The following is a 19,404-nucleotide window of genomic DNA, read 5'->3' as shown; positions in this document are numbered from 1 at the left end:
TTGTCTTTATGACCCTTGATTAAGCTGTTAATTGAAGCCAATTTTAAAATATTTGATAATTAGCATCATCTTTACTGAGAATATATCAGTATCTTGGAGCATTATGATATATTTTCCATGATTATTTCATGTATGGAAGTGTTTCAATATATTAAATTTCACTTTTGAAACAAAAAGTTTTTTGAGCTAAAAAATGCCCTGAACTATTACCTGCAATTTTTGGTATTTTTCTCAGAAAAATAGATTTTCTTTAAACCCATATCATAAGGAGTATTTTTCATGCTAAATCTAAATATGTCATGAAAATATTGCTAGGTTGTCTTTATGACCTTTAATTATGCTGTTAATTAAAGTAAGTTTTAAAATATTTCATGATTCGCATCGTCTTTACTGGAATGTATGAGTATCTTGGAGCATTATGATATAATTTCAATGATTATTTCAAGTATAGAAGTGTTTCAATATGTTATGTTTCTATTTTGAAACAAAAATTTTTTTGAGCTAAAATAAATCCTGAATACCTGCAATTTTTGGTATTTTTCTCAGAAAATTAAATTTTCTTTAAACCCACATTATAACGAGTAGTTTTCATGCTTAATCTAAATATGTCATGAAAATATCATTAGGTTGTCTTTATGACCCTTGATTAAGCTGTTAATTGAAGCCAATTTTAAAATATTTGATAATTAGCATCATCTTTACTGAGAATATATCAGTATCTTGGAGCATTATGATATATTTTCCATGATTATTTCATGTATGGAAGTGTTTCAATATGTTAAATTTCACTTTTGAAACAAAAAGTTTTTTGAGCTAAAAAATGCCCTGAACTATTACCTGCAATTTTTGGTATTTTTCTCAGAAAAATAGATTTTCTTTAAACCCATATCATAAGGAGTATTTTTCATGCTAAATCTAAATATGTCATGAAAATATTGCTAGGTTGTCTTTATGACCTTTAATTATGCTGTTAATTAAAGTAAGTTTTAAAATATTTCATGATTCGCATCGTCTTTACTGGGAATGTATGAGTATCTTGGAGCATTATGATATAATTTCAATGATTATTTCAAGTATAGAAGTGTTTCAATATGTTATGTTTCTATTTTGAAACAAAAATTTTTTTGAGCTAAAATAAACCCTGAACCTGCAATTTTTGGTATTTTTCATAGAAAATTAAATTTTCTTTAAACCCACATTATAAGGAGTAGTTTTCATGCTTAATCTAAATATGTCATGAAAATATCATTAGGTTGTCTTTATGACCCTTGATTAAGCTGTTAATTGAAGCCAATTTTAAAATATTTGATAATTAGCATCATCTTTACTGAGAATATATCAGTATCTTGGAGCATTATGATATATTTTCCATGATTATTTCATGTATGGAAGTGTTTCAATATGTTAAATTTCACTTTTGAAACAAAAAGTTTTTTGAGCTAAAAAATGCCCTGAACTATTACCTGCAATTTTTGGTATTTTTCTCAGAAAAATAGATTTTCTTTAAACCCATATCATAAGGAGTATTTTTCATGCTAAATCTAAATATGTCATGAAAATATTGCTAGGTTGTCTTTATGACCTTTAATTATGCTGTTAATTAAAGTAAGTTTTAAAATATTTCATGATTCGCATCGTCTTTACTGGGAATGTATGAGTATCTTGGAGAATTATGATATAATTTCAATGATTATTTCAAGTATAGAAGTGTTTCAATATGTTATGTTTCTATTTTGAAACAAAAATTTTTTTGAGCTAAAATAAACCCTGAACTATTACCTGCAATTTTTGGTATTTTTCTCAGAAAATTAAATTTTCTTTAAACCCACATTATAAGGAGTAGTTTTCATGCTTAATCTAAATATGTCATGAAAATATCATTAGGTTGTCTTTATGACCCTTGATTAAGCTGTTAATTGAAGCCAATTTTAAAATATTTGATAATTAGCATCATCTTTACTGAGAATATATCAGTATCTTGGAGCATTATGATATATTTTCCATGATTATTTCATGTATGGAAGTGTTTCAATATATTAAATTTCACTTTTGAAACAAAAAGTTTTTTGAGCTAAAAAATGCCCTGAACTATTACCTGCAATTTTTGGTATTTTTCTCAGAAAAATAGATTTTCTTTAAACCCATATCATAAGGAGTATTTTTCATGCTAAATCTAAATATGTCATGAAAATATTGCTAGGTTGTCTTTATGACCTTTAATTATGCTGTTAATTAAAGTAAGTTTCAAACTATTTCATGATTCGCATCGTCTTTACTGGGAATGTATGAGTATCTTGGAGCATTATGATATAATTTCAATGATTATTTCAAGTATAGAAGTGTTTCAATATGTTATGTTTCTATTTTGAAACAAAAATTTTTTTGAGCTAAAATAAACCCTGAACTATTACCTGCAATTTTTGGTATTTTTCTCAGAAAATTAAATTTTCTTTAAACCCACATTATAAGGAGTACTTTTCATGCTTAATCTAAATATGTCATGAAAATATCATTAGGTTGTCTTTATGACCCTTGATTAAGCTGTTAATTGAAGCCAATTTTAAAATATTTGATAATTAGCATCATCTTTACTGAGAATATATCAGTATCTTGGAGCATTATGATATATTTTCCATGATTATTTCATGTATGGAAGTGTTTCAATATGTTAAATTTCACTTTTGAAACAAAAAGTTTTTTGAGCTAAAAAATGCCCTGAACTATTACCTGCAATTTTTGGTATTTTTCTCAGAAAAATAGATTTTCTTTAAACCCATATCATAAGGAGTATTTTTCATGCTAAATCTAAATATGTCATGAAAATATTGCTAGGTTGTCTTTATGACCTTTAATTATGCTGTTAATTAAAGTACGTTTTAAATATTTCATGATTCGCATCGTCTTTACTGGGAATGTATGAGTATCTTGGAGCATTATGATATAATTTCAATGATTATTTCAAGTATAGAAGTGTTTCAATATGTTATGTTTCTATTTTGAAACAAAAATTTTTTTGAGCTAAAATAAACCCTGAACTATTACCTGCAATTTTTGGTATTTTTCTCAGAAAATTAAATTTTCTTTAAACCCACATTATAAGGAGTAGTTTTCATGCTTAATCTAAATATGTCATGAAAATATCATTAGGTTGTCTTTATGACCCTTGATTAAGCTGTTAATTGAAGCCAATTTTAAAATATTTGATAATTAGCATCATCTTTACTGAGAATATATCAGTATCTTGGAACATTATGATATATTTCCCATGATTATTTCATGTATGGAAGTGTTTCAATATGTTAAATTTCACTTTTGAAACAAAAAGTTTTTTGAGCTAAAAAATGCCCTGAACTATTACCTGCAATTTTTGGTATTTTTCTCAGAAAAATAGATTTTCTTTAAACCCATATCATAAGGAGTATTTTTCATGCTAAATCTAAATATGTCATGAAAATATTGCTAGGTTGTCTTTATGACCTTTAATTATGCTGTTAATTAAAGTAAGTTTTAAAATATTTCATGATTCGCATCGTCTTTACTGGGAATGTATGAGTATCTTGGAGCATTATGATATAATTTCAATGATTATTTCAAGTATAGAAGTGTTTCAATATGTTATGTTTCTATTTTGAAACAAAAATTTTTTTGAGCTAAAATAAACCCTGAACTATTACCTGCAATTTTTGGTATTTTTCTCAGAAAATTAAATTTTCTTTAAACCCACATTATAAGGAGTAGTTTTCATGCTTAATCTAAATATGTCATGAAAATATCATTAGGTTGTCTTTATGACCCTTGATTAAGCTGTTAATTGAAGCCAATTTTAAAATATTTGATAATTAGCATCATCTTTACTGAGAATATATCAGTATCTTGGAGCATTATGATATATTTTCCATGATTATTTCATGTATGGAAGTGTTTCAATATGTTAAATTTCACTTTTGAAACAAAAAGTTTTTTGAGCTAAAAAATGCCCTGAACTATTACCTGCAATTTTTGGTATTTTTCTCAGAAAAATAGATTTTCTTTAAACCCATATCATAAGGAGTATTTTTCATGCTAAATCTAAATATGTCATGAAAATATTGCTAGGTTGTCTTTATGACCTTTAATTATGCTGTTAATTAAAGTAAGTTTTAAAATATTTCATGATTCGCATCGTCTTTACTGGGAGTGTATGAGTATCTTGGAGCATTATGATATAATTTCAATGATTATTTCAAGTATAGAAGTGTTTCAATATGTTATGTTTCTATTTTGAAACAAAAATTTTTTTGAGCTAAAATAAATCCTGAATACCTGCAATTTTTGGTATTTTTCTCAGAAAATTAAATTTTCTTTAAACCCACATTATAACGAGTAGTTTTCATGCTTAATCTAAATATGTCATGAAAATATCATTAGGTTGTCTTTATGACCCTTGATTAAGCTGTTAATTGAAGCCAATTTTAAAATATTTGATAATTAGCATCATCTTTACTGAGAATATATCAGTATCTTGGAGCATTATGATATATTTTCCATGATTATTTCATGTATGGAAGTGTTTCAATATGTTAAATTTCACTTTTGAAACAAAAAGTTTTTTGAGCTAAAAAATGCCCTGAACCTGCAATTTTTGGTATTTTTCTCAGAAAAATAGATTTTCTTTAAACCCATATCATAAGGAGTATTTTTCATGCTAAATCTAAATATGTTATGAGAATATTGCTAGGTTGTCTTTATGACCTTTAATCATGCTGTTAATTAAAGTACGTTTTAAAATATTTCATGATTCACATCATTTTTACTGGGAATGTATGAGTATCTTGGAGCATTATGATATAATTTCAATGATTATTTCAAGTATAGAAGTGTTTCAATATGTTATGTTTCTATTTTGAAACAAAAATTTTTTTGAGCTAAAATAAACCCTGAACTATTACCTGCAATTTTTGGTATTTTTCTCAGAAAATTAAATTTTCTTTAAACCCACATTATAAGGAGTACTTTTCATGCTTAATCTAAATATGTCATGAAAATATCATTAGGTTGTCTTTATGACCCTTGATTAAGCTGTTACTTGAAGCCAATTTTAAAATATTTGATAATTAGCATCATCTTTACTGAGAATATATCAGTATCTTGGAGCATTATGATATATTTTCTATGATTATTTCATGTATGGAAGGGTTTCAATATGTTAAATTTCACTTTTGAAACAAAAAGTTTTTTGAGCTAAAAAATGCCCTGAACTATTACCTGCAATTTTTGGTATTTTTCTCAGAAAAATAGATTTTCTTTAAACCCATATCATAATATTAGGTTGGCTTTATGACTCTTGATAAAGCTGTTAATTGAAGCCAATTTTAAAATATTTGATAATTAGCATCATCTTTACTGAGACTATATCAGTATCTTGGATCATTATGATATATTTTCCATGATTATTTCATGTATGGAAGTGTTTTAATATGTTAAATTTCACTTTTGAAACAAAAAGTTTTTTGAGCTAAAAAATGCCCTGAACTATTACCTGCAATTTTTGGTATTTTTCTCAGAAAAATAGATTTTCTTTAAACCCATATCATAAGGAGCATTTTTCATGCTAAATCTAAATATGTCATGAAAATATTGCTAGGTTGTCTTTATGACCTTTAATTATGCTGTTAATTAAAGTAAGTTTTAAAATATTTCATGATTCGCATCGTCTTTACTGGGAATGTATGAGTATCTTGGAGCATTATGATATAATTTCAATGATTATTTCAAGTATAGAAGTGTTTCAATATGTTATGTTTCTATTTTGAAACAAAAAATTTTTTGAGCTAAAATAAACCCTGCAATTTTTGGTATTTTTCTCAGAAAATTAAATTTTCTTTAAACCCACATTATAAGGAGTAGTTTTCATCCTTAATCTAAATATGTCATGAAAATATCATTAGGTTGTCTTTACGACCCTTGATTAAGCTGTTAATTGAAGCCAATTTTAAAATATCTCATAATTAGCATCATCTTTACTGAAAATACATCAGTATCTTGGAACATTATGATATATTTTCCATGATTATTTCATGTATGGAAGTGTTTCAATATGTTAAATTTCACTTTTGAAACAAAAAGTTTTTTGAGCTAAAAAATGCCCTGAACTATTACCTGCAATTTTTGGTATTTTTCTCAGAAAAATAGATTTTCTTTAAACCCAAATCATAAGGAGTATTTTTCATGCCAAATCTAAATATGTCATGAAAATATTGCTAGGTTGTCTTTATGATCTTTAATTATGCTGTTAATTAAAGTAAGTTTTAAAATATTTCATGATTCGCATCGTCTTTACTGGGAATGTATGAGTATCTTGGAGCATTATGATATAATTTCAATGATTATTTCAAGTATAGAAGTGTTTCAATATGTTATGTTTCTATTTTGAAACAAAAATTTTTTTGAGCTAAAATAAACCCTGAACTATTACCTGCAATTTTTGGTATTTTTCTCAGAAAATTAAATTTTCTTTAAACCCACATTATAACGAGTAGTTTTCATGCTTAATCTAAATATGTCATGAAAATATCATTAGGTTGTCTTTATGACCCTTGATTAAGCTGTTAATAGAAGCCAATTTTAAAATATTTGATAATTAGCATCATCTTTTCTGAGAATATATCAGTATCTTGGAGCATTATGATATATTTTCCATGATTATTTCATGTATGGAAGTGTTGCAATATGTTAAATTTCACTTTTGAAACAAAAAGTTTTTTGAGCTAAAAAATGCCCTGAACTGTTACCTGCAATTTTTGGTATTTTTCTCAGAAAAATAGATTTTCTTTAAACCCATATCATAAGGAGTATTTTTCATGCTAAATCTAAATATGTTATGAGAATATTGCTAGGTTGTCTTTATGACCTTTAATCATGCTGTTAATTAAAGTAAGTTTTAAAATATTTCATGATTCACATCGTCTTTACTGGGAATGTATGAGTATCTTGGAGCATTATGATATAATTTCAATGATTATTTCAAGTATAGAAGTGTTTCAATATGTTATGTTTCTATTTTGAAACAAAAATTTTTTTGAGCTAAAATAAACCCTGAACTATTACCCTGCAATTTTTGGTATTTTTCTGAGAAAATTAAATTTTCTTTAAACCCACATTATAAGGAGTACTTTTCATGCTTAATCTAAATATGTCATGAAAATATCATTAGGTTGTCTTTATGACCCTTGATTAAGCTGTTAATTGAAGCCAATTTTAAAATATTTGATAATTAGCATCATCTTTACTGAGAATATATCAGTATCTTGGAACATTATGATATATTTTCCATGATTATTTCATGTATGGAAGTGTTTCAATATGTTAAATTCCACTTTTGAAACAAAAAGTTTTTTTTAACTAAAAAATGCAATTTTTGGTATTTTTCTCAGAAAAATAGATTTTCTTTAAACCCAAATCATAAGGAGTATTTTTCATGCTAAATCTAAATATGTCATGAAAATATTGCTAGGTTGTCTTTATGACCTTTAATTATGCTGTTAATTAAGTAAGTTTTAAAATATTTCATGATTCGCATCGTCTTTACTGGGAATGTATGAGTATCTTGGAGCATTATGATATAATTTCAATGATTATTTCAAGTATAGAAGTGTTTCAATATGTTATGTTTCTATTTTGAAAGAAAAATTTTTTTGAGCTAAAATAAACCCTGAACTATTACCTGCAATTTTTGGTATTTTTCTCAGAAAAATAGATTTTCTTTAAACCCATATCATAAGGAGTATTTTTGATGCTAAATCTAAATATGTTATGAGAATATTGCTAGGTTGTCTTTATGACCTTTAATCATGCTGTTAATTAAAGTACATTTTAAAATATTTCATGATTCGCATCGTCTTTACTGGGAATGTATGAGTATCTTGGAGCATTATGATATAATTTCAATGATTATTTCAAGTATAGAAGTGTTTCAATATGTTATGTTTCTATTTTGAAACAAAAATTTTTTTGAGCTAAAATAAACCCTGGACTATTACCTGCAATTTTTGGTATTTTTCTCAGAAAATTAAATTTTCTTTAAACCCACATTATATGGAGTACTTTTCATGCTTAATCTAAATATGTCATGAAAATATCATTAGGTTGTCTTTATGACCCTTGATTAAGCTGTTACTTGAAGCCAATTTTAAAATATTTGATAATTAGCATCATCTTTACTGAGAATATATCAGTATCTTGGAGCATTATGATATATTTTCTATGATTATTTCATGTATGGAAGGGTTTCAATATGTTAAATTTCACTTTTGAAACAAAAAGTTTTTTGAGCTAAAAAATGCAATTTTTGGTATTTTTCTCCGAAAAATAGATTTTCTTTAAACCCATACCATAAGGAGTATTTTTCATGCTAAATCTAAATATGTCATGACAATATTGCTAGGTTGTCTTTATGACCTTTAATTATGCTGTTAATTAAAGTTTTAAATTATTTCATGATTCGCATCGTCTTTACTGGGAATGTATGAGTATCTTGGAGCATTATGATATAATTTCAATGATTATTTCATGTATGGAAGTGTTTCAATATGTTAACTTTCACTTTTGAAACAAAAAGTTTTTTGAGGTAAAAAGTGCCCTGCAATTTTTGGTATTTTTCTCAGAAAAATAGATTTTCTTTAAACCCATATCATAAGGAGTATTTTTCATGCTAAATCTAAATATGTCATGAAAATATTGCTAGGTTGTCTTTATGATCTTTAATTATGCTGTTAATTAAAGTAAGTTTCAAACTATTTCATGATTCGCATCGTCTTTACTGGGAATGTATGAGTATCTTGGAGCATTATGATATAATTTCAATGATCATTTTAAGTATAGAAGTGTTTCTATATGTTATGTTTCTATTTTGAAACAAAAATTTTTTTGAGCTAAAATAAACCCTGCAATTTTTGGTATTTTCCTCAGAAAATTAAATTTTCTCTAAACCCACATTATAAGGAGTAGTTTTCATGCCTAATCTAAATATGTCATGAAAATATCATTAGGTTGTCCTTATGACCCTTAATCAAGATGTTAATTGGAACCAATTTTAAAATATTTGATAATTAGCATCATCTTTACTTAGAATATATCAGTATCTTGGAGCATTATGATATATTTTCCATGATTATTTCATGTATGGAAGTGTTTCAATATTATCAAATATTCTAAAATTGGCTTCAATTAACAGCTTAATCAAGGGTCATAAAGACAACCTAATGATATTTTCATCACATAACATATTTAGATTAAGCACGAAACTACTTCTTATAATGTGGCTTGAAAGAAAATTTAATTTTCTGAGAAAAATACCAAAAATTGCAGGTAATAGTCCAGGGTTTATTTTAGCTCAAAAAAATTTTTGTTTCAAAATAGAAACATAACATATTGAAACACTTCTATACTTGAAATAATCATTGAAATTATATCATAATGCTCCAAGATACTCATACATTCCCAGTAAAGACGATGCGAATCATGAAATATTTTAAAATGTACTTTAATTAACAGCACAATTAAAGGTCATAAAGACAACCTAGCAATATTTTCATGACATATTTAAGCATGAAAACTACTCCTTATAATGTGGGTTTAAAGAAAATTTAATTTTCTGAGAAAAATACCAAAAATTGCAGGTAATAGTTCAGGGTTTATTTTAGCTCAAAAAAATTTTTGTTTCAAAATAGAAACATAACATATTGAAACACTTCTAAACTTGAAATAATCATTGAAATTACATCATTCCCAGTAAAGACGATGCAAATCATGAAATATTTTAAAACTTTAATTAACAGCATAGTTAAAGGTCATAAAGACAACCTAGCAATATTTTCTTGACATATTTAGATTTAGCATGAAAAATACTCCTTATGATATGGGTTTAAAGAAAATCTATTTTTCTGACAAAAATACCAAAAATTGCAGGTAATAGTTCAGGGCATTTTTCAGCTGAAAAAACTTTTTGTTTCAAAAGTGAAATTTAACATATTGAAACACTTCCATGCATGAAATAATCATGGAAAATATATCATAATGTTCCAAGATACTGATATATTCTCAGTAAAGATGATGCAATGAAAGAAAAGAAAAAAGAATAAAAACATATATATTCTTTTACATATTCGCCATTTCCCGCGTAAGCGAGGTAGTGTTACAAAGAACTGAGCCTTCGAGGGAGTATCCTCACTTAGCCCCCTTCTCTCTTCCTTCTTTCTGGAAGGAAAAGAGATAACATACACACGAAGAAAGATTACATCCACTCATATCCATACATGAGCTCTCATATGTAATGCACCAAAACCACAGCTCCCTATCCACATCCAGGCCCCATAGATCTTTCCATGCCCTGGACATTTCACATGCCCTGGTTCAGTAAACTGACAGCCCACTGACCATAGTATGACACACTGTTCCAATTCACTCTATTCTGTGCACAGCTTACACCCTACTGCATGTTCAAGTTGCGATCGCTCAAAATCATTTTCATTCCATCCTTGCATCTCCAATTTCGTCTCCCACTTGTTTTTCCTCCACTTCTGACACATATATCCTCTTTGTCAACCTTTCCTCAATCATTCTCTCCATATGCCCAAAGCATTCCAACACACCCTCTTCTGCTCTCTCAACCATATTCTATTTAATTCCATACATCTCTCTTACCCTTTCATTACATACTTGATCAAACTACCTCACTACATTTTGTCTTCAAAATTTCATTTCCAACACATCCACCCTTCTCTGCACAACCCTATCTATAGCCCATGCCTTGCAACCATTTAATATTTTTAGAACTACTATTCCTTTAAACATACCCATTTTCACTCTTCGAGATAATGTTCTTTCTTTCAACACATACCTTATCAATCCCAGAACCTTCACCCCCTCCCCCACCCTGTGACTAACTTCTGCTTCCATGGTTCCATTCACTGTCAAGTCCACTCCCAGATATCTAAAACACTTAACTTCCTCCAATTTTTCTCCATTCAAACTTACATTCCAACTAACTTCTCTCTCAACCCTGCTGAACCTAACAGCCTCACTTTTATTCACATTTACTCTCAACTTTCTCCTTTCACACCATGTCAAATTCGGTCACCAACTTCTGCAATTTCACACTAGAATCAGCCACCAGTGCTGTAACATTAGCAAACAACAACTGACCCACTTCCCAGGCCCTTTTATGTGTACTAATAGATGCAATCATTATTCATTCACAGACTGGAAGTAGAGACAAAACTAAGTGCAAAAATCTTGCAAATTTTCAGTTTGCTTTTGGTTAAGTAATTAACACATTAAAGTAGATGACTATCTACAAATGAAACATCTGGAGAAGGGGGATTGTTCTGTTGTGCAATCAAGAAAATAAAAATATGATACAACTAAAATTTTCCTCATTTCACCAACCTCAACAGACATGGAACCCATGATAGCACGCTGGTGTCCCTCAAGTGTCTCCAGTGCCACCTGTTGAATCTCAGTCTCATTCTTCCCCAAGAACTGTTCACATGCAGCCAGCAACATCTCTTCGTACTGGCCTTGCACCTTTACCTGATAAAACGATTGTTCAAATTCTTATCTGCAATACAAATCCTTAAAAAGGATTCAAACTTAACTCTAAGCTGCATTAATACCATGGTAAAATTATTCTTAACCACTTTCACTGCTTCATACATTATCTGATGCTTCACTAGTTAACTGTTCTAAGAAACAATTTATGATTGATTTAAATGTTACCACCCAGATATAAATACCAACCTGAAATATGAGTCAATCAGAAACCCATAAATGTTGCTACCAGTTCTCCCACCAAACCCAGCAAAAAATTACACATGCCAGAGTTACCAACAAATTATCAAATGAGAAGTAAATGTGCTGGTGTCTTATGATGCTTAAAGTAGGTGCCAGCTCACCAAGGGAGGTATTGCGGGTGTCTGATGAGTACAGGAATAAAAAGAAAAACTTCTTTACAATATATTCGTCCATTGGAGAGAAAAGTGAAGATAAAGATGTCAGGATGGAAGACTCAAAAGTGAAGCTAGTGACAATTGTGTGAAAAGCATCTTAAATGTGGAAGGGGAAATGGGACACTTATGACCACTACCCACACATAACTTTGTTTAGTGGTCTGGAGGTAATTTTGTGCCAAATGTATAAAACTATGACAGCAGTGATTGTGGCAGTGAAGTTAACTTGTTTGACAGAAAACTGTAGAGAACTAGAACATTTCCATTCCTTTTTTAACTACTTTTCTTAATATTACAGGCAGCGAGACAAGTAAAAGAGTTTTGTTTAAATGGTGAAGTTTCTGCATTTACCCATGCAGCACTGAGAAGAGACAAATGAAACTTAATGAACTGTATATATTTTTGGTGCTGAAATGATTGATGTGACTAAATACACTAGCAAAAAACCAAACACTTTCCTAAACAATCCTCTTGGCTTTTATCATGCAGTGGTGAAGACAATGATGTAAGGATATTTAGGGAAGGGGCATACCCGTACACAGACAACTAGAAAACGGGCCCTAATGTGAGAAGTGTTTACTTTCATAAAACACTAGATATTGTGAAATTGTTAAACTGAACAAGAAAAATATGTTACAGTTACTCAAAGATTGAAGAACTTCTAAATGAGCAATGCTACTCCAGTTGTCTTGGAATGGCTGTCACTTCTAATTATTTTTTGTGTCTCTTATACATGGTAAAATCTCTTTCTCGTGCAATATTCTTTAACTTAAATCTGTGAAATATCAAAAATAATTTGGTTACTGAAAGGGGAAAAACAAATGTAACTTGCAACTCTACTGACTTTCATTTCAAAAAGCATAAGTCCTACACTTACTGTAATATAGACAAACAATACTGGGAAGATAAACAGGGGAGTTACCACTTACCAAATGTTATGTTAATATGAAAGAAAATAACATGCAAGCGAAAGTGTTGTACAAAATCGAGACAAAAATCCAACTGTTTTGCTTCAGGAAACAGCAGGGCATCATCATTTTGCTTGTGAGGGATTTTTCAAACCAATACAGGCTAATTTTCCTTTGATCAAAGGAGTCTGAACCAAGAAAAACCATAAATGTTTGAAAAACATGAATCTAGATTTAAAACTTGTATACAGGTACACCACTGATTTTCCGGCACTCTTGGTTCCAAAGCCTTGCCGGACCTACTATGGTCTTGTAATAATAATTCATCAACACACCTCTAACCCATTAATTATACATCTCCCATGAGTCTAAAGTATACCATGTACTCCTAGAAATTTAAATTAAACGAATATTAAATGTTAAAGCACCCTAAAATGGTAAGTCTGTCCTTAGATTGTTTGAATCCTGTGGGGTCTTCTTCATCTTCTGTTTTTAGTGTTTTCCTAGGGGTGCATTGCCTGAATAATGCAGTTTCGTCTGCATTATACACCTGCTCAGGACTGAGGTGCTCCTCAGCTACGAATTTCGCAAATTCTTCCACATACTTGGCAGCTCCTTTGTGGTATGCAGACCGCTTTTCTCTGCACACTTTATTAATGGAAATTCCATGTGCTTCTTGAATCTTTGAAGCCACCCTTCACTATAGTCATGCTCATGTAATTTAAGTTCTTTACGGAACAAATTAGCCTGGTCCATTATCATACTACCTGACAAGCCCATTCCATCACTCCAAAGCTGTCGAAACCATTCCATCATCATTCGATCGTGCGCAGTAATCTTACCATCTTTCATAGTTTTTATAATCGTCATTTGCTTCTTGGAATCGCTGTCTGCATATAATTTCAATATTTTCTCCCTTTGCTTCTATATATCATAAACAGTTGGTGAACCAATACTGTAGATGACACACAGCTTACGCACCGAAACACCATGGTCCATTTTTTCAAGTCCTACTTAATCTTGGATTGATATGGACTGGTGTTTACGTTTGACACCATGACTGACACTCTCATATGTCTTAGAAGCCATAGCTAGGGTTAAATTCAAGCAAAATAAACTAGGAATCTCACAGAATTGTGGTATCACCACCAACAAGTGCAGTGTAAAGAAAGTAAATAAGAGTGCCCTACACAAAATGCCATCTGTGGCTGCCCACATAATTTTGTCCGGACTAAATGAGGGGCTGAATCATCACTTGCTGGAAATTTGGTGGTGTACCTGTATATGAATCAGGCTGAAATATAATGATTTAGCTTAAGAGTCCACGGACAATAAAAAGACTTCACAAGAAACACAAATGAAGTACAATGATTTATCTGAAGTACAACTTCATTGTTCTATTTTGAAAGGCGGGTTTTAGAAGGCTGCTAAATTTTACAAACATTCTTTCACTGTTTTATATTCAATCTTAATTCATTCATAAATTATTCTATTACTCATCATATTCTCAAGCATATTCTTACTAACACACACAAAAAGTTTTCAATATAACATTTAGGAGATGATAGAAATACAGAAGTATATGCTAATCCCATTCAGGAAAGTTCCTATACCCCACCAATTGTATGTGTACCTTCTTATCTTGGCAATGTCAGTGATAAATAAGGAAAGCAGGGATACCAATACATGAGGGCATTCATGAGAATATAAAACACTTTTCATAGTTTCAAAATGTAAAGCACTGCAAATGTAGGAATACATTTTTGTTGACTTTACACATATGTGAGAAATCAAATGTAGAGGAATTTCTTAGCCAATAATAAAACATGGGATGGAGTGGAGGCTTATGTCCAAATACCTTTCATTTCTTCAGTCTCATGGATGAGGGAACCATTCAAAGTTGTGTTATTTCCTCCCCATTAGCCCCCTTCACCAATGTTCCCATTTGTTCCCTTGTCTTATGAACTTTATTTACCTCCTTCCAAAACATCTTTTTATTCTCCCTAAAATTTAATGATACTCTCTGAACCCAACTTTCATTTGCCCTCTTTTTCACCTCTTGCACCTTTCTCTTGACCTCCTGCTTCTTTCTTTTATACATCTCACAGTCATTTGCACTATTTCCCTGCAAAACTCATTTGCACTATTTCCCTGCAAAACTCATCCAAATGCCTCTCTCTTCTCTTTCACTAATAATCTTACCTCTTCATCCCCCCCACTCACTACCCTTTCTAATCTGCCCACCTCCCACACTTCTCATGCTACAAGCATCTTTTGTGCAAGCCATCACCACTTCCCTAAATACATCCCATTCTTCCCCCACTCCCCTTACTTCCTTTGCTCTCACCTTTTTCCATTCTCCACTCAGTCTCTCCTGGTACTTCCCAAGCTCACTTACTCTCACCACTCTCTTCACCCCAACATTCTCTCTTCTTTTCTGAAAACCTCTACAAATCTTCACCTTCGCCTCCACAAGATAATGATCAGACATCCCTCCAATTGCACCTCTCAGCATATTATTTGGTCTTATGCTATTCAATTCTGCAGATGCTGCAAAACAACAGTAAAATTTTATATGTACCTGGAATGAAATTCTGAAGTCATAACCAAGGTTGTGTTGCAAGTTAATGTGAGAACAGATGGATATTGATGATAAAAAACAAAGCAATCCCAATGTGTCTGGCATGCTATGCAGGTGACACAAAAAACATTTGTTTCAAGTTCTATGGCCAATGATAGAATTCTATTCAAGTTACGAGCCTGATTAAGTTCCCAATTAAGCCTTTCCATGTGGCATAACTCATGCAAAATCCAAACCAGAGTTATGAGTCTCATATTAATCATTTAACTTGATGCTGGGAACATATCAAACCTTATAATTTGGGGCAAAACACAAGCAAAATCCAAATTATGAGTCTTATGGCAATCACTTCTCTAAAAGTTGGGAAACAATTAAGTACCATAAGAGTCTAATATTGACTCAGCAAATCATGACCAAGGTTAACTTGCAGGTTTAATAATGACTCCTTGTGAAGGACAGAACATGATAATGGATGGAAGGATGACAATGATGATAGGCAAAGCAATCCCTAAGGTTACCCATGTTATGCAGGTGCCACAATAAGGTATACCAAAGACCAGTACGATAAAAATCTATGAAGGTCAGAAGTGAAGCAACTTACAAGAAGGAATTTATCAATTGATGTCAAAAGTCAGCAGGGAAGACAACAATACTCATGAGTGAGCTTTAGGACAGTATATACTGAAGACAAGTATAATAAAAATATAAGAAAGTCAGAAGTGAGGCAACTTACAAGAGAGAATCTATTAACTGATGTCAAAGGCCAGCAGGGAAAACAACAATACTAGTAAGTGAGCTTTAGGTCAGCATGCCTAACATAAGTTTCTGTCATTTTAGGAACTAACCATTAACAGTATACATAAATTGTTATATATCACTAACCTGAGCAATGCCAGTTACAGAGATGGGGACCCCCTGGGCTGTGTAGACTCGTGGAGACTCGACATTAAGTGTCATCACGTTGAGTGATATCCTATCAACATTTGAAACACTGTAGTATAATTACATTCATCAGAATGAGTGAATATTATATAACTGAAAACCTTCAAATTACACAACACAGTATACAACACACACACACACACATATGCACGCAATTTTGGACAGAGGACACTGAGGATGATAAACATTTGTGTATAATGATCTACTAGTCCCATAGTAGTACATTTTCCATACTATGGGAGCAGTTGATCCATTATCATTAAAAAAAAAAAAAAAATTAACGTACATTTAATTACCCCTCTTAATGCAGTGATACTCTAATATTCACTTTAAGTTAAAAACAGCTTACTTAATTGATGGGCAGATGAAGTTCATGTATGTGAAGTTTTAAGATTCTTGAGGTGAGAATGATAAAAAAAAAAAAAAAAAAATGGATTTTTTCAACATCATATGATTATAAACACATTTTTTTCATAATACTCATACTTTTTTCTTATACCAAACTGCTTTTCCCACCTTAGCAAGGTAGCACTGAGAACACAGAACAATGACCTCATTTCCACAGATCAACTCTAAAAGTTGTCATGTATAATGTACTAAAACCAGGGCCTCCTATACACAGTCTAGGCCCACACTCTATTCTGCAGTTTTCCTTAACTGCTTCGCATGCCCTGGTTCAGCCAACTGACACATATTGCCCTCCTGAAATCACACTGTTCCTCCCCAGTCTGATGCTCTGTACATGCCTTCATCCCCTCAATCATCTCTCTTCCATACAACTTGCCAGGTACAATCTACAAACATTTACTTCTGCTGTTCAAATAATGACATAAAGAAGAGTCAAATGCCTAAGAAACCAGCATATAAGAAACTTAATAAGATCAATAACCAGTCTGATAGAGCAAATCATGTAAATTTGTGAAGAGAAACCAAGAGACTTGAGACTTATATGTCAAAGTAAATGTCAGTATGAAGCATATCTTGCTGAAAACAGCAATAAAACTCAAGAGTTTTATAGATATGTTAGAAGAATGAGAATGATTACCTGGTCAACTGGTCCACTGATAACTGAAAATCATGATTTCATTCACAACAATAAAGATCTGGCAGAAATTTATTTTTTCTCATCTGTTAAAACATTTTGCAACATAAAGATAAACTGAACTAAAGATATATCATAAGCACTAAAGGGAATAAAAGAAAAATAAACGGCAGGCCCAGATAAGTTTTGTCTGAGCGCAAAGAAAGAAGTGAAAAATGAAATAGTTAAACCTTTGATTGAACACTTAAGTAAGTCACTTGCTAAGGGGAAGTTCCAGAAGAATGTAAGCTTGCTAATGTAATACCTATTCTAAAAAAAGGTAATAAATCACTGCCCAAAAAGTATCATCCAATCAGCTTGATGTCTGTAGTTGTTATATTTATGGAAACCATCATTGAGGATAAGCCTGTAAACCATTTACAGGACTGTCTCTACATAAATGACTCTCAATATGGGTTTTGATGAAATCATCCATCCGACAATTATGCTTGATTCTTTAAAGACATAATTAATACGCATGATGAAATTAAACCAGTTTATGTCGTCTATGTAGATTTTTAAAAACCATTTGATATATAACTATGGTTAAGTCACACAAGGTTGTACTTGGGTTATTAGGAAATTGCTTAACTTGCCATAACCAAAGAGTTCTGATTAATGGTTAAGCCTCAGAATGGTTAAATGTAATAAGATGTGTACCACAAGGATCAGTCTTAGGACTGGTTCTCTTTCTCACGTATATTAATGATACCAATAATGGGCAGAATTGTGAGATGTTGAAATTTGCAGATGATGCTAATTTGAGAACAAATCTATGACAGAAATTGAACATCTACAGTTTCAAACAAACATAGATAAACTGATGAACTGGGATTATTGGTGGCAAATAAATCTTAATGTTGGTAAATGCAAAGTTTTACATATTTACAGTAAATCTGAAAATGCAAGCTGTAGCACAAATTCTGTTCAACTGAAACAGGTAATTGAGGAAAAAGACGGGTGTAATAATCTCTCATGATCTCAAGCCAAGTAAACAATACAAAGATGCAGTTAATAAGGTGAACAAAGTTCTTGGATTTATAGGTTGGGCTATCAAATTTAAGTTCAGGGAAATTGTCCTTAGTCTTTACATGTCACTTGTGTGTCACCATGAATACTGTGTTCAGTTTTTGTTACCCTACTTAAGGAGTGACAGACAGATTGGATAGAGTACAGAATCGAGCCACCAAGATGATTCCTGGATTGAGAAACAAATCCTATAAGAACCAATTAAATGACTTAATTATATTTAGTTTAGAAAAGAGAATGTTCTGGGATGATCTGATACAGGCATTCAAAACTATCAGAGTCTTTGATAATTAAAATCTACTGACCTATAGAGGGATAGATTCATTGTTTTCACACGCAATAACAGTTACAAACTCAAAGGCAAACATTTTACCTCGAATAGGGCGAATTACTTTTTTTTCATCAGGATTGTTAAAATGGGGAGTGATTTACCCGTTAAAGTAGCTGAAAGTAATACCATAGATATGTTTATTAACAGACTTGATAAATATTTCTCTTTCAATCCATGACTGATATCATTTGCACATCCTTAGTGATACGAAAAGTTTAGGGTATTTTGCATTTTAAATATGTATGTCTTTCTATGCATGTTTCATATCTCTTCCTATATGAAAAACAGCCTCAAAGGGACCCAGTGCTCTGTTGCTGTTTGAATTCCTTGCAGTCCTTTGTATTTCCTGAATCTTGTTCTATTCCTAAGATGGGAAAACATTCTGCAACATATTGCTATACAAGTTGAAGATATACTACCAGAGTACTGTACCACACTAACTCAATTCATTCTATCCTATATATGCCTCACACCATCCTAATTGTTCTAACCCTAATACCCAAAACCTTTTTCACTTCCATCTCCTTCTCCACTGCCATCTCCCCCTT

The 19,404-nt window shown here is 31.0% G+C and overlaps 1 protein-coding gene across 8 annotated transcripts in view; it reads right to left on the bottom strand.

Moving 5' to 3' along the window:
- Nucleotides 1–19,404, bottom strand: part of Flo1 (flotillin-1) — a 235,098-nt gene that overhangs the window by 152,440 nt on the left and 63,254 nt on the right. For all 8 annotated transcript variants that reach the window (XM_071663590.1, XM_071663594.1, XM_071663589.1 and 5 more), the window contains 2 exons: nucleotides 16,356–16,446; nucleotides 11,425–11,568 (listed from right to left, as the gene is read on the bottom strand). In XM_071663590.1, coding sequence (XP_071519691.1) covers nucleotides 11,425–11,568; nucleotides 16,356–16,446 — 235 coding nt within the window. The remainder of the gene's footprint in view (nucleotides 1–11,424; nucleotides 11,569–16,355; nucleotides 16,447–19,404) is intronic.

This window comes from Panulirus ornatus, chromosome 7 (assembly GCF_036320965.1).
Source record: "Panulirus ornatus isolate Po-2019 chromosome 7, ASM3632096v1, whole genome shotgun sequence".
NCBI classification, from domain to species: Eukaryota; Metazoa; Arthropoda; class Malacostraca; order Decapoda; family Palinuridae; genus Panulirus; species Panulirus ornatus.
The sequence above is the reverse complement of the archived record's forward strand: the minus strand, read 5'-3'. Positions and strand labels throughout refer to the sequence as shown.